Raw genomic sequence first — 16,569 nt, forward strand, 5'->3', positions numbered from 1 at the left:
AATACTAGTTTCAACGGAATCCGTCGAGGCATAAGCGAGCACAAACACTTTAAATGTACGCTTGCACAAGCTGTGACTAGCAAACATTTTGTCTTTTGATAGGTTTCAGCTGTTTTACATTGGTTATAAAAATTTTAAAAGATACCAACTATTTTGCAATTTCATAACAATTCAAACGGTACTTTTTTCATTGATGATCCTATTCTTAACACTAACACAGACAGACTCAAACTTGAGGATTTTCTTCAAGTGCTACCGAGATCTTCAAAGCAATTGTATTATTTTGGAAGTATTATATTTATTATATTTGGAACAGATGTGAACTATTATGTAATATATTGCCATTGTACTGTGTTATACAGGCTGTACTCAAACTAGAAGAGCACGAGAATGTGTTTGTAGCAGCTCACACGTCTGCTGGCAAGACAGCAGTGGCCGAATACGCTATAGCCATCTCTCTACGATCAAAACAGCGGTAAGCTCTTCATTACAGTTACGTGTATTTTAGAATGAAGAGATGAAGCTGTGTCAAAACAGCTGTTCAGGGTGTTCTTAAGCTGCAGGCCAGCAGCCATCCGAGCAACAGGACTATTTCCTCCATGATGAAGGACGTCAGAGAGTGTTTTCACAAATTCTGGCAAATTAGTCTGAGCAGCTTGTTCCAGATAGTTCTGGGCAGCTTCCAACTCATTTGTATCTGGTGAAACAGTTTTCTCGAGAATTTGGATCAATTGTGCTGAAGCTTCAGAGGTCATCTTGATTATCATTTCATAAATTTAAAGAACAAACAGGAATATTACACGTAAACGACACTACGACATTCACAAACCGGCAATGAAATTGCCTTGAAATTGCTGACCATTACCTAATCCTCCAACACTTATATTCACCTACCCATGTCTTTGTGTGCCATTAATGTGGTGACATATCAGTCTAGTTGAATGCTTAATGAACTGTGTGTTATGATTTCCCACGTGAACTGATCTTCTTTTAGAGTGTAATAGTCAACTATGTAGTATAAATATGAGGGTTATCGTTATCCAAAAATACCTACTGTTCATGCATAGTAAGTCACCATATTGACATCAGTGTGTACAGTGGTTCAGTACACTTCTAACTGTACGAGACAGTCGTACATTTGCGTGTTGTCCAGTTATCAATCCTGTAGTAGGAAATCCTGCAGACTGTAAAGTGGTAGATAAGATTTCTTTAGGTGTAAACTCACTCAGCAGCTGAGATCCATTGTGAATTGTGTGCGATGTATGGCCCAAAACATTATGAGTAAAGGTGTAATCTGTCAATGGGTACAATTTAAAAAAAATTGAAGAACAAACATGTACATGTAAAGAGCGGTAGGCCTTCTCTTGTCAGTGTAACCCTACTGAAGAGAGGAATTACAAAGTTGTAAAAACCGTAACGTCACTATTTCGAAACTTTCAGATAATTTTCTTAAAACGTCTTGTATCTTTTCCATGAGATAGTGACAGAAAAACTATGCTACCACAAGTTTTGTGCTCGTTGGGTATCAAAAATTCATACCGACGACTACAAAACAGGAAGAATGAGTTCTGCCGTAAACTTTATTTCTCATTAAAAGTTTGAAGTAAGAGATGGACATGGTTGTTTGGCAATGGGATTTTGGCTATGTGAATCCTGAGACAAAACAATGTCAACGCATCTCAAGCCAAAGAAATCCTGTTAAACTTTGTAAGTGAGCATAGTCATGGTTTTTTGGGATACTAAGGGCATCTTTCTTGTTCATTTTCTGGAATTTGGTATGACCGTCACTTCCAAAGTCCACTGTAACACTATAAAAGACTAAGGAGAGCGATTCAAAACAAGCATCATGGTGTTCTGACATGAGGTGTTGTATTTGTGCATGGTAATGCTCACCCTCACACAGCTCGAAGAACAAATAAACTTTTAGCCAAGTTTGAAAGGAACGTTTCTGATTATCCCTCTACAGCCCGAACTTGGCTTCTAACTACTTTCACCTGTTCCCCTAACATTAAGCAGTGGCTTGCATCTCAGTGGTTAGCAGATTGTTACGTAGAGAGTATTTCAAAAACTGTTCAAAAATATGACAAGTGCTTGAACCTGTCTGGCAACTATGTAGAAAAATAGAGGATATTATATTTTTCAGACTTATACAACAAAATTGTTGTAACTTTAATAGTTTTCTGTTTGTTTCTAATTGGAGGTTACTGTCTGGATAACCCTTGCATGTAAGTAGAATTAAAGGGTTTTTCTCTGTAAATAATCATTAAGTTTAAATTACCTTTTCCCATCATTTTTAAGATATCTGTGTTTTCCTATTGCAGGATAGTTTGAATATATCACTATTTTCCAGATGTTTTTATCATCCAGACAACTGTGTCATATTAATTAAGAAATATTATTTTGATAAATTTTATGTAAGCTTCTCGTAAAGTTTTGTTGTATAAATTAAAGTTTTTTTTTAAGCCTTCCTCTTAATTTCTCCTTTAAATAGAAATCGACCTTTCCTTTTTTATAACAAAACTTTTTGAAATTATTACTAAAGATAACTGGACAGAAAAGTAAAAACAATTTCACTATGAGAAAATACAAGCATTTAAAGAATTGTAGTGTTATCACACATAATTATACATTCACATTCAGTGCTTCGTAATTCCGCACATTTCTGTAGCTCTGTTTTACTCACATTATTATTTAATATTTAGTGATTTCATTATTATTTAATATTTAGTGATTTTCTTTTATTTAAACAATGAAAGATGTACTAAATTATTATGTAAACCAAATCCATTCCAACCCAAAATTTTCTCGGAAATTGAAGAAAATATTGCAATTACCTTGATCTAAACACTGATAATAAGGATTTTTAAACAATAATAATAAAAAATAATATATTTTTTTGTAATTATTTTCTATTCTATAACAAATCAAGAAATAAATAATACATTGTAACGTCCATTAAATTGCCAGACAGATTATAACTCAAGAAATCTATCTATGAAATTTGAGGGTAAATATTAAAATGCTATGAACATGAAGGATAGTGAATTACTTTAACATTCAGATATAAAGAACTTTGTTTTGTTATCTAAATATTGACTTCTGCTCGCAGAGCTATCTACACGTCTCCTATAAAAGCCCTGTCAAACCAAAAGTTCAGAGACTTCAAAAAGGTGTTTGAAGAGGAGCACAAGATGGGCGAAGTGGGGTTGATCACCGGCGACCTCCAACTGAACCCTAAAGCTGACTGTCTCATCATGACGACGGAAATCCTGCGATCTATGCTGTACAAACGAAGTGAGGTCATCAATGACCTTGCATATGTCATCTTTGATGAGGTCCATTACATCAATGACCGTGAGGTGGGTAGTTACTTTTATAGATCCTGAATATTAGAAATCATAATATATTTTAATAGTTTTGAAATTTTAACAAGCTCCGTTGTTTTATACTGAGCTGTGTGTGAGCTTTGAGAATTGTTCTCAATGGAGACTCAAAAGAAAAGAAAAACGTAACATTAGTAATTCTGAAATCTTCATTGAGAAAACTTTAATAATTGTTTGCCCTCGTTTATACAAATTAGGTACAAAAAATAATAAAGATTAAATTAGTTTCACTAAGTAGCCAGCCAATTTTGGCCTTTATGCTGAGATTCACTACATTTTATATAAATTGCACATAGTATGCTGATATTCTAAAGTGTAAAGAATTTTTCTTATCAATTCCACTTTTATTCAATGCAAATAATAGTTTTCACTATGTTGATTGTAAATGAAAACTTTAAAATTACCAGAAATGTCACTTCTATTAAAAACCTTAAATCATGTTAAAAATCCTAAATCATGTAAGTATATTATGTATAAACAACTTAATTTAATGTGGAAAACAAAGGACAACAAATTAATATGATTGTTTGAATTTTAACGTATTATAAAACCTAAACAAAATTATGATGTAAACGTATGTTGTATTTTGAATAAAAAGTGTTGAAAAAATAGTAAATTCTACATATAATTACAATTTTCAAAGTAACTACATTATAATTTCAAGATAAACATTTTGTAATAAAATATTGTGCTAAAAGCAAAAATGTGTATCTGAGTTACATTTATCAACCAAAAAAGTACTTATTTTAATAATGCTTTACAAGTTAAATACAACAGTGCTCAGTGCCACAGTACCAAACACACTGGAGTTTGCCAATTGGGTCGGTTGCACCACCAAGCGGCGAGTATACGTCATCAGTACGCTTACAACAAGCTTGCAGTAACATGTGTCTGTGTTATCAGAGAGGCTATGTGTGGGAGGAAGTGGTTATCTTGCTGCCCAAGACTGTCAGCATCGTGATGCTCAGTGCCACAGTGCCAAACACAATGGAGTTTGCCAATTGGGTCGGTTGCACCACCAAGCGGCGAGTATACGTCATCAGTACACTCAAGCGGCCCATCCCCCTGCAGCACCACCTGTACACTGGTACTGGCCGTGCCACACGTAACAACTGCTTCCTCATCCGCAACGGCGAGGGTCCTTTCATCCTTCAGGGGTGAGTACATTACGACAGGACTGTCCATCAATTAGTGCATAGAGTTGGTATAAAATATTATAGTGAGTTAAGGATAGTTAAGGATGGGAAATTTGCTAAAATGTTTGGAATTGTTCAATTCTAATTTTCATCCAACTTCAGTAGTAACAATAAAACCATAAATTAAATTAAAGAAAATCATATATAAATGAGTTTGTTAGTTTTTATTATGGATGCACTAATATCGAGAAACTTTGATTCCGTTTCATATATTAATACCAAAATGGTGGTCTTGATTCTCAATTCTGAATTCAATATGGATTCTTCCTATGTCATTTGTACCTGTAATGTGATACACTAAATGTTTTTTTTTTTTTTTTTTTTTGCTGTGAATGCAAATCTGATCAGTAGGAGTGGCTATTTGTAACATATTTGCATTTTTCCATACAAAAAATATGACAATAATTTATTTTAGCAATTAGTAATTTGTGTACTGCCAATCAGCTGTTTTCAGCAAATAGATGCAGCAGACTTGTTACAAAACATAAGTTGTATAAAATATGAAATGTGAGTAAAAGATTATTTAAAAATCCTTTCCAGCTCAGTCGGAAGGAATGTAGATTTCACATTTTATAAAGTTTTGAGATTTTCTTTTTCTTGTCTATATCCGAAATATTTTTACGTCTATTTTGGATGATTTCGAGAATGTTGTTGGATTCTGTACCGATCAGTGTTTTTAATTTTAATATTGTTACATTCAGTACTATTTTGGAGGAGACATCTTTCTCAATGATGATATGCAATTATTTCTTTAAGTAAAGTTTTAGAAGCAGACGACAAAATTTTACTGGCTTTCCTATTATGGAAAGGAGTGTTTAGAGTCAACACTATAGGCATAAGGTTTACAACCTTTTAACTATGCAAAAAAGTTAAATGATTAGTGTGTTTAGTTAACTTAAGATGCCAGTTCTCAATGTGTTTGATTTGATGATTTTGGGAGTTTCTGGAACTGCTATATTTGTGAATAGACTTTCAACGTCAAAACTTACTACTTTTTCAGTTTTAGTCAACTTCAGGGATTCTGAGGTCTCTACAAAATTTTTTTTATAAGAGTCAGATTTTCTTACTAATGACGTTAAAATTTCCAAAAGGACTTTAAATTCTCTGCAAGGTGAATCACGAGAACTAACGATATGCCAGAGAGGGATACTAGGATTTTGAGAAGGCGAAGAATTTATTTTAAATATGTTTTCTTAATATAAATGTGTGTAAACATATTTACTTACAGTGTTTCAATTGTAAACATTTATAACTTTAAATTACCATTATCTTGAAACCTGAAGAAAATATAACCTGAAATACTTTGAAAAATAAGTAAGACTAAATGTTGCTTGATATTATCTGACAATTTTAAGAAAGTGTCAATTTACATTTATGTTGTGAAACACCCAGAAAAATCTGCCCAAATGCAAATGACCACCATTTTAAAACGTTTTATTGGTTATGATTGGCTAACAAACTTGTCCAAGTTATGTATGAATACTATCAATGTACCAAGTTTGGTCTGAATATATTTATTTATTTATTTGACGGAAGACCCTTTTTACAAACAACTTTCAATGTGTTACATACCAACACTAGATTTGGCAACAAATTTCATCATGTCAATATTAATAATCAAAAATATTTTGCATTGTTTTCGTTTATTAAGAACTACAAGTTTTCGTGTTCACAATTATTCCCACAATTTTGTATACTATTCAAAACTTTGTACACCCGCTATCTTAATAAATCGTAAATCCTTATAGATATTGAAACATACATGAACAATTATTTTTAATTTTTTAGAATTTTAAAACACTTTTTGGTTTGTGTTGGAAGTTAGTTGAGTCAATCTTAGTGAATTTCATAATCAGTTTCTACTAAGCATACAGCAAGTCAGTGTTGAATCCCAGTGCAGAGTGTTATTGGTAAATTCAAGAAATCTACATCTGTACTCGTACAATTTGTAAATCATTGGACACTAAATAGCGTATGAAACTTCTTACTACGGTTTTACAGGTACAATGCAGCAATTGCTTCTCGAGAGAAGAAGGAAAAGGAGCCACCTCAGGACATACGTGGGGGTCGGGGTGGTAGAGGAGGTATGAGAGGAGGTAGAGGAGGAGGAGGCCGTGGAGGACGCGGGGGAGGATCCTCCGGCCCCCTATATATGGGACCCAAGCAGGAGAAACAGCTTTGGGAGGGTCTCATAGAATATCTCTCTGTCAACGACAATCTTCCAGTAAGTGTGAGGTAGTTCTAGTATTTAGTTTCTCTATTGTCATGTCATAAATTGTTCCACATTGCACTTTCTCTCTTGTGATTGTTTAGCCATAGATTGCTTTTTCAAGTAACAATGTTTGACGAACTAGTATTAATCAAACCAACTTCATCAAAGAATTTTTTCTGTATTATATTAACTAAACCATATAATTTATTCTATTATCAATTTTTTCATATTCCGTTCATGTTTCATTAGAAAGCAATGCTGTCTTTACAATTCACTGTTTCCATTTCCTGAACACTAAAGTTAAATGTTCCTTGGGATTAGGGCAATACCTGCGGTAGAAACAATACATCCACAAAAAAGTGTTTCAAGAAGAGAATCACCAAATTCTAAGTAAGAGCCGATACAGACCACAACCTTCAGATTTCAGAAGTCAATTCTGAAACAGCATCAGATTTCAGATGCTGCAGTAAGAAGAAGGTGAACTGGAGCTAAACTCAACATTCGCATCGAATCAGCCCTTCCCACCATAACTGCTGTATTAATCAAAGCTAACTAATCATACTGTACATTTTGTAAGGTTGTAGCATTCACCCTGTCCCGCAACCGTTGTGACACCAATGCCGAGCTGTTATCTGGTGTGGATCTTACTACAAAAGAGGAAAAACACTACATCCACATGTTCTTCAAGAAGAGCATTTCCAAGTTAAAGCCAGAAGATCAGAAGCTACCTCAGGTAATAATTAGTTCTTTGTTCAAAATCTGTGATTATACTTAAAGTAAACCCCAATCTCTCTGTAACCCATCATGAGTCTACTTTGATTACTTGGATCTTAAGTATTGAACTAGATATATACATTTTTAGTAAGTATCATAGATATAATGGACCTTAGTCATTCCAATTTGGGTACTTTCTACCTTAAGTCAAACTTTATTAATTTAAAGTTTGGCTTTATCTTGGATGGTTAAAAAATGGCACCAAAAATACTAATTTTCTGGTAGTTTTGTTGTATTACAGTGTTTTTAACTCCTATATTTGCTGTAGGCTCTTTTACCTTTTTTAAAAGCCTAGAACCTCCTGTTGTGACGGGTCACTTCTCCATTGTTTCAGAAGATTGCTTTATCGCATCATAAAATGTTGTGAACAAAATATTCATCTATGTTCATTTTATCATGGGCCCACAAGCAAAAATTCATTCTTAGAAGGTCTCCATGCGGTTCGTGGTGTGTTAAAATCCAGTATGGATGCATTTTAGTGAACTTAAAGATCCTGAGTACTGATCATTGGCTACTTCCTGTATCAGTAGCCACTCTTCCAGATGAGTCACATGGATTGAGCTGAACTGTAGCCAAGACGTCTAGTGCCTTATCATCCCTTACAGGCCTAGTGCACTGTTTCCCTTTGTTGTGATGCAGTTGTACATTTCAAGTTTCACAGACACGACTAGCAAGTCTTTGGTAAACCTTTTGCGAATGATGTTCAGAGTCCGGGTAACATTGAGTGTACAGAGCAGCAGCAGGTGTGTAGTTCTGTAAACATTCACCTAACACCTTTAATATTGAGAAAGCTTCCTCATTGGTGAATGGCATATTTTACAGACAACAATACACGACTTCACGGTAATGGCATAAAACTGACTGACTAACTAAAAGAAATAAAATCTTATAAGATATGATTATCATCTCGTATAATTTCTCCCAAATTTGTTCAAAAAGGTTCAGTAGTTATTGAAGATAAGCTTGTCTATTCCTCCATACCGGTAGAAAGTAACGGAACATACCAGCACGTGTTTAGATTAATTAAAAACAGGTTAAAAACCTAACTGGCATTACTATTTTATTTCTTATTAAACAAATAATTCACAAGTCACTAATAGATAAATCGTAACCAATGTTTAAATTTAATGGACATTTGGTATCTCTCATTATACGAAAAGTGTTTTGAAAACAAGTGGTAGAAACTTTTGAATACCCTAAGGAAAAGGCAGGAGAACACGTCGTACTAAATGCAACAAAACCTCTTGAAACAGTATTTTTTTTGCCTTTTCTTAACCATCCAAGATAGAACTTTAAATATTAAAAAAAAAATTTAAGAGAGCTACTGATAAGTGTAATGAAAGACATATCTTGCTGTTTTAAGTTTTTAGATTTGACAAGTTTGAAATATAAATTTTAACTATTTTTTAAAACTGGAAATGTGCTGAAAAGTGACCACTTTAACATATTTTTCAAAAATAGTACTTCTTTTGTAATCTTTAAAATGAGGTACTGCTCGACTTACAACAATCAAATTTGAAAATCTTTCAGAAATGACCCCTCCCCTCCCCTCCCCCAAAATGCCATTTTTAAGTATTGTTTAGTGTTAAAAATTATTTTCCCAAACTTCTTTTAGGGTTAAAATATGGGGGTTTTCAACACAACAAAGAAGGTAGGTTTCTTGGTTCTTGGATGTTTGGTCTGCCGCACCCTGTATACATGAATATGTCAAATTGCATTTGACAGATCTAGGGTTAAATATAACTTAACACATCCACTTAAAAAAACAAATTAATATAAGTGGAGTCAAATAATTGAGCATCATGGATAACTTACCGCCCAATTGTTACTGAAGCTTATTATTGCATTTTCTTGGAATTACTCAAAAATTAATATGTATACTTAAAAACCTTTTGATTTCTTTGATTTTACTTTATTTCTGAATTTTTAATTTCTTTAATTCATTGTTTTTTTTTCATTTTTCTTCTACTTCTTGATAAGAACATTATTTCATCCTTTCTTTTCTGAAAATACAATATTCATCCTTCTTCATTTGTAATGTAAATGTAGACCTTATAATACATGAAGAAACATAATTTATATACATCAACATCAATGTTGTAGATAACTTTAAATAACTGTTGTTGTATTCTTCAGATTATGAAGCTGCAGACCATTTTGGAGAAGGGAATAGGAGTCCATCACAGTGGTATCTTACCTATTCTGAAAGAAATTGTAGAACTGCTTTTCCAGGAGAGTAAGGTTAAGGTAAGGTTATTTCTACTTAATTTTAATGAAGGATCCCATAGAAATAAGTAATTCGGTTGTTATTCATACTAATGTCACTGTAGTAATAATATAATAACCAGAAAATATCTCATTCTTGTTTTTTGTTTCTAAGACCTCAAATCAACTTTGTGCAGCTGCTGTTTGCGACAGAGACGTTTGCGATGGGTGTGAACATGCCGGCACGTACCGTTGTGTTTGACTCAGTGAAGAAGTTTGACGGCACCAATACACGTGCGCTCCTGCCAGCCGAGTACATCCAGATGGCCGGTCGCGCGGGGCGGAGAGGCAAGGATGTTATTGGCAAGGTTATAATTCTCTGCAAATCTGAGGTGCCTGAAGAATATGTCCTAAAATCTATGATGTTCGGTGAGTACTCTGGAGAATATAAACTAAGTTTTGTTGAAATCTCAGGTATATTTTACTGTGGTAATATTACAAATTAATAATTTTCCAGTAAATAATTGTCGGTATCCTCAAGAGTTTTAAAACAATACTGGATTTGTAAACATGAATTTTGAGGATAAAAATTAATTTGAATGGAGGAAACGTTAAAAAATTGTGTTCTAATTGGTTTTTGAAGAGTAAAAACAAACAATACAGTGAAAAGATAATGAAATCTGAACAATACTCCATAAGACTGAGATGGCATCTATAATCTATTTTATAGCACCTGTCATAAAATATCAACCAAAAAAGCAATCATTTGTTCAGATATAGTTTATCACGGTACAATATGGAGATTATTGTTAAATACATTTGTATCAACCATCATGTGTACTATCAATGTTTAATAAGTACAGTATTTTTATTAAGGAAAGTATAAAAATCCAATAAAAGCTTAAAAGTTGGAAAAGGTGTTGAAGCCCTTTTTTCTATACAGTCTGTTGAAAGTGATGACCCACCACCCATAGTGCGGTTATCCACTGGAGTTGTGGCCAATTGGGGAAAGAACCCTGAGAAAGTCCACGGTGGTGGTGAGTGGTGCATCACTCTCAACACTCGGTGAATCAAGTACAATAATGTCGATCCTGATATCAAAATGCAGGCAAATAAAACACATGTTAAGGTTAAGGTTGCATTATTGCAAATTTATTTGAATGTGTTCGAAAAGCGATCAATGGTTTAGTATTTATTGTTCAGACAAGCCGATGAAACTGGAATCCCAGTTCCGCATGACGTATGCCATGATACTGAAGAATCTGCAGCACAACATGGAGGCTGATGTCACTGTGGAGAACATGATCACCAGGAGCTTCAAGGAGTTCCCGGAACAAGCTAAACACTCCATGTACAGGTGAGTAAGTTATATAGTCAAGCAATGATTCTTTTCTCAATTTTTCATGTTATTAAACAAATTTCTTATATTCCAAGAGAAACTTCTTCCCTTTCTAGATCAATTCAACAAATTTTGTTTCATTTGTCTATCGTCGTGAATACTGATAAATTTACCTGCTGCCAAACTGATTAACAAATCCATAGTATTAGATTTTATACTATGCAGTATATTGTATAGTAATTGTCAAAAAATGGGAATCTGCAAAAAATTGTATACTTTTAGAAACTACAACTACATTCTAAATATTGGCAGTTAGCTGATCATTGAGTGTTCCCTTGTAATGATTATTTTGAGCCACACCACAACCAACTTAACAACTAGAAAAAGTATCTCTTGTTGCAGTAATGACATTTATTTTTATATATTTCCATTTTTAACATATTGTTTTAATAAGCAATAGTAATAAAGTAGTAATAGTAATAAAATAGCTTTTTTACCAATTCAATGTGCCAAAAATTAGTAAAGTTTCTTTTTCATAATTTTGTTTGTAATTTTAAAAATGTATTCAATACGAAGCATAATTGACTATTAATGATCTTATTATTATTCTTCACAGGCATTTCCTGTTCAATGACATTTAAGTTAAAATTTATAGTAAAGTACTTTTATTGTTAAAATTAAGTTAAGTTGTTAATTATGCGGTTAGAATTAAAAAGTATTAATAAACAAAGAATATGCTCTATAGTCCATAAGTGTTATAAATAAATTATTAGATAGATGTATAACTATTTTAATTATATTCAGTACCTTATTTATTTTGTTTTTAGTTGAAATAAATATTCATTATTTTTAATGTTTTAGTAAATTTTGTTTATATTTCATATAGAAAAGAAAGTATTTTGTGGACATATAAGGAGTAATATGGTTTTGTTTTGTTCATGTTCTCTTCAAAGACATTTTGACTTCAAAATAACTTTAAAATATACGTAAAATATCTTGGCCACATTATGTTTTGTATACACTTTGTTATAATTCAACAGTGCCTTACTTGGATTTTTTGCTTACTTCAAGTCAGTTTTTTTCCATTAAAATAACTTTAAAATATACGTAAAATATCTTGGCCATATTATGTTTTGTATACACTTTGTTATAATTCAACAATGCCTTACTTGGATTTTTGCTTACTTCAAGTCAGTTTTTTCCATTAAGTTACATCCTTTTGCTTACTACTTTTCTATAAAGTATCCATTTCATATTTATAACCGTGTTTGGAATTATCAAAAATCGTCTTCAGAAGCTTTATGACTAAGTGTTGACTTTTCCAAACAGGCCAAGTATCATGGTGTTTAAAATTGTCATCAAGAATCAAATATTACTAATTTACATTATTGTTAAATGTCAGTACTTCAACTAAGAATAAAATGTTCTTTTGAACAAGGCTATATCTTATTTTATGTGGTTTTCTCATTAAAAAAGGTTGAAAGCTAACTGGTTGATATAAGAAGAAGTTGTAAAGAATGCCATGTGTTACATACGGTAATTGTTTTCAGAAAAGAATTGTCTATGCTGAAGAAACTACTGGAAGAAGAGGAGATAAAAAGAGGAGGGTCCAAGAGGCCTGGAGAAGACAAGTTGGAGGAATTCTTTGATTTAGCCATGGGCTACATTGAGAAATACAATCGGTATCAGGTAAAAATACAGCATCATCTGGCACAATTAGGGAGGGAGAGTCTTTCATGTATTTCAAAATGAATATTGGAACTTTAAGAAAATTATTTTTTCCATTTAAGTTATAATTATAAATTATACAACAAATAAAAGAGGAATTCATACAGTTTTTTTGGCTACATTGTATTTTTTATACTTTGTTTGGAATCACTTGTAGTAAAGCTGGCAACTATTGAAATAAAGCTTTTTGTGTTCACAATTTTTAAGGACTAACACTTACAGTTCAACATGATTTCCATATTAATATTTCAATCTTTCAAGTGATAATAACATCATTAGATAAAATTATCATGCTACCACCAGTGTAATAACTAAGTATTACCATTGTCAGAAATTAATCCTGGTACTGAATCAATCTGTTCAACTCATCACTTTGCGGTCTAGTATTTATTCACAATAATTAATCTTGTATAACCCTGCAAATATTTAAAACCCTTATGTCTGCCACAAAACTTTCCACAATTACTCTACACTGTACATTATTTACACCGTTTTGTTCAAATTAAAATTTTCAACAAGTTTTATTAAAAACTTTTGGTGAAATAACAAAGTTATTGTTGTCCAAAGATGGAAAATGTGTTTTTTCACTCCATTTTTTGCATTTTACATGGGTTTTCTTAAAAACTACTTAACTTACAGTTCTGGAACATGTTTTATTCAATTTATTATGTCAAAAACCATGGGAAACGATTTAATTCGCCCCTTAATCTATCTTAGCAGAATTTCAGGAAGAACTTGTTTTACGTGATGAGTAGAAATCCAAGAGAAATATTTTGCTTATGAATCACTTCCCCGTGCTTATATAAACTTTTTTATTATTTTTACATGTTGAATGAGCTCCTATAACTTCTACACATCTTCGTGAATCGCCCTTTATAACTAATTAGATATGGTATAAATCTAAGCCTGATTTATTTTACAAGGCAAAGATAAGGTTAATAATCTTTTCATTATAGAGCCTTGGGTCTATTAACATAAACTTGACGTCCAACCAAATACCAATGGGCAAGCTGCTTTTCAAGGGTTAGGAATAGTTTTAATATAATAAAGTATGTTTTAAATATTTTTGTTATTTGGATTCAAGATTTTATTCATCATTAAACATACAGTGATGCAATAGATTTCGTCAATACAATGTAACACAATTTTACTTTTTCATCGTTTGTTGCATTATGTGTGTAACTACTTACTATATTTAAGTGAAAATTAAAATTAATATAGAATAACATATAAATAGTTGTAGCATTATATAAACTATACGTATAGTAATAGTTTTATCACTAAACACGTAAATTATTAACGGATAAAAAGACATACATTTACTAATAAATAATTAGACAACAGTTAAAAACATAAAAAACAATAAACTAACAAAATTAAAAACAATGAACAATGAATAGCCTACGTAAATTATATAAAAAAATACGTATATTTAACTATCTAATCTGAATTTAGCCTCCAATTCAAAATTAGTAAAAGGTTTTTTTTTATTTACGATAATCAGTAGCTAGATAGGCATCAATCTTGTAGAAAACTTGTTCCTTTAACCATTTTTTCTAGCAATTTTCGAATTTATTAAAAAGTGACAGTGTGAGGGGATTGTGGCACTTTGTTGAATAATCAATTTTTCATGCAAAATATGCTGTTTTGAGATAGTAAATATCATGCTTGGTGCCAGGCTCTGGCCATGATCCAGGCAAAGGCAGTGAGGGAGATGGTGATTGGTCGGATGGTGCTGATCACGTACAAGGACCACATCAATAAATATGGCATTGTCGTGGGCAAGGCGAACCAGGAATCGGAGAAGGCGGTCTACAAAGTTCTAGTGCTGGTCAACCAGGACCACCCAGAGAAACCAGTGAGTATGATGTAGTGTAAAGCTTGTAGGGATATTATGAAAATAAAGTCTTTATTCAAAAAGAATTTGAAGGATTTTCAAACCACGTTGTTAATTGTAAACATGAGATGATATCATTTATCAGCTGAATAAACGAAGTTTGTTGAGCAATAACCAATGGGAAAGTAGCGCATAGTTGTTACATTGATAACTTTTCAACAATGTAACAGTTGGGCATCATGTCAACACCATCTAAAATAAAATGTAGGAGTAGTCAACTTTCACTTCAACTCATGTGGAATTCACTGATTCCTCCTTTCAAATTTCGTTTTATATGCCACATTTTTGTTGTATTAATTAAAACTATTACTAAAGTGTGATTGTATCATTAGATTATATTATTATAAAAAGATGACAGACGTTTCATAATGAAATGGTGAATATTGTTATTTTATTCCATAAAATACAGAGATAATTCTTTTTATTAATTTTAGCAAATATTCACATTCTTATTTTACAACAAATGTTTACAGTTCTATTGTTGAACATATTGTTATTATAAATACAAAAAAATCATAAGTTGATTATTTCTCAGAATCTTTTATTTTTTTACCCTGGAACTGTTTCTTTTTCCTCATATTGCAGACCATTTTGGGTATTTTGTACCCATACTTTAAAAATCTTGTAAAAAGTACATTTTTAGTATAAACCTTAATGTGTAAAACATGATTTTTTTTCAGGAGAATGTGGAGATATTTATGGTATAAAAACATTATGTATGTAACATTTTTTTAAAATATTACTACACTAGAAATCTTTATTATTTTATACATATATAAAATGTGATAATATAATAAAGATTAGAATCTCAGATTGCTGGTTTATTATTCATTTTATATAGTTTCAGAAAATATATAATGGTACCCAGATTCTCCTGAAGAAAAATTAAATATATTTTGAAAACTACAAATAGTACACAAAAGACTAAATTTGATACTATGAGTACGACTTGTTTTGTTTACAAAAAATTATAATTACTACACCAAATGTTTCCAAAATATACCAAAATTTAAAAAATTATATGTATTACAAAAGTGGCTGATGTTCCATTCCATTCAACCAATTGAATACTTACGAGATCTATCCCAAAACATCTATTACAAAAAAACCCAACATGGCCGACTAGTGCATAACAAGTGTTAATCAGCTCCAGGAAAAGTGTTATTTTAGTTGTGAATTAGGACAAACCAACAAAAGTTCCTATTCTCGTCAACACCACCAAGTACTGTGAGTCATATTAAACTAAGATACTTAAAAAATTACTTACCATTCTGAAGAAATATTAACATAACTCAGACACTCAAGAGCTCCTGGCCTACTTTTAATAGGTTGTAACATCAAGATTTTTATTATAAACAGATAAATCTTTGCTTAAGGAAAACTAAAACATTTTCTAAGCTACTAACTCATTAATAAGCTTAATTTATCACAGCTAAAAGAAAACAAATCATATACAGTGACGTCACAGGAATTGCCAACACTCAATTGGTTTGGAACACACGTCAACTGATCAAACACACATCCAACTTCCACATCGCAAAGTGTTGACACACAGCTGCCTGGCCACCTGTAACTGGAGCACTGACCCAGACACTGTGTCAGCACTGTCAGCGCTGACCTACAGCAATTCAGCCAGCTACTCTAAGAATTTTATATTTATTTATAACAGTTGCAATTCTTTAAATATAATAACTACTGGAAACAGACAAACCAGGATATTAAAAAACTGAATCAGCTCATTTTCAGAGCACCTGACAACTCTTTAAATTAAATATAATAACTACTGGAAACAGACAAACCAGGATACAAAAAACTGATTTACTCAATTTTTTATA

At 32.1% G+C, this 16,569-nt stretch overlaps 1 protein-coding gene across 1 annotated transcript in view; it reads left to right on the forward strand.

Annotated features, from left to right (window-relative positions):
- Nucleotides 1-16,569, forward strand: part of LOC124353224 (helicase SKI2W) — a 48,940-nt gene that overhangs the window by 11,705 nt on the left and 20,666 nt on the right. The window contains exons 6-15 of the mRNA XM_046803127.1: nt 363-475; nt 3,110-3,359; nt 4,287-4,540; nt 6,581-6,803; nt 7,369-7,524; nt 9,702-9,812; nt 9,968-10,199; nt 10,974-11,127; nt 12,660-12,798; nt 14,516-14,695. Of these exons, the coding sequence (XP_046659083.1) occupies nt 363-475; nt 3,110-3,359; nt 4,287-4,540; nt 6,581-6,803; nt 7,369-7,524; nt 9,702-9,812; nt 9,968-10,199; nt 10,974-11,127; nt 12,660-12,798; nt 14,516-14,695 (1,812 nt within the window). The remainder of the gene's footprint in view (nt 1-362; nt 476-3,109; nt 3,360-4,286; nt 4,541-6,580; nt 6,804-7,368; nt 7,525-9,701; nt 9,813-9,967; nt 10,200-10,973; nt 11,128-12,659; nt 12,799-14,515; nt 14,696-16,569) is intronic.

This window comes from Homalodisca vitripennis, chromosome 1, assembly GCF_021130785.1.
Source record: "Homalodisca vitripennis isolate AUS2020 chromosome 1, UT_GWSS_2.1, whole genome shotgun sequence".
In the NCBI taxonomy this organism is placed as follows: Eukaryota; Metazoa; Arthropoda; class Insecta; order Hemiptera; family Cicadellidae; genus Homalodisca; species Homalodisca vitripennis.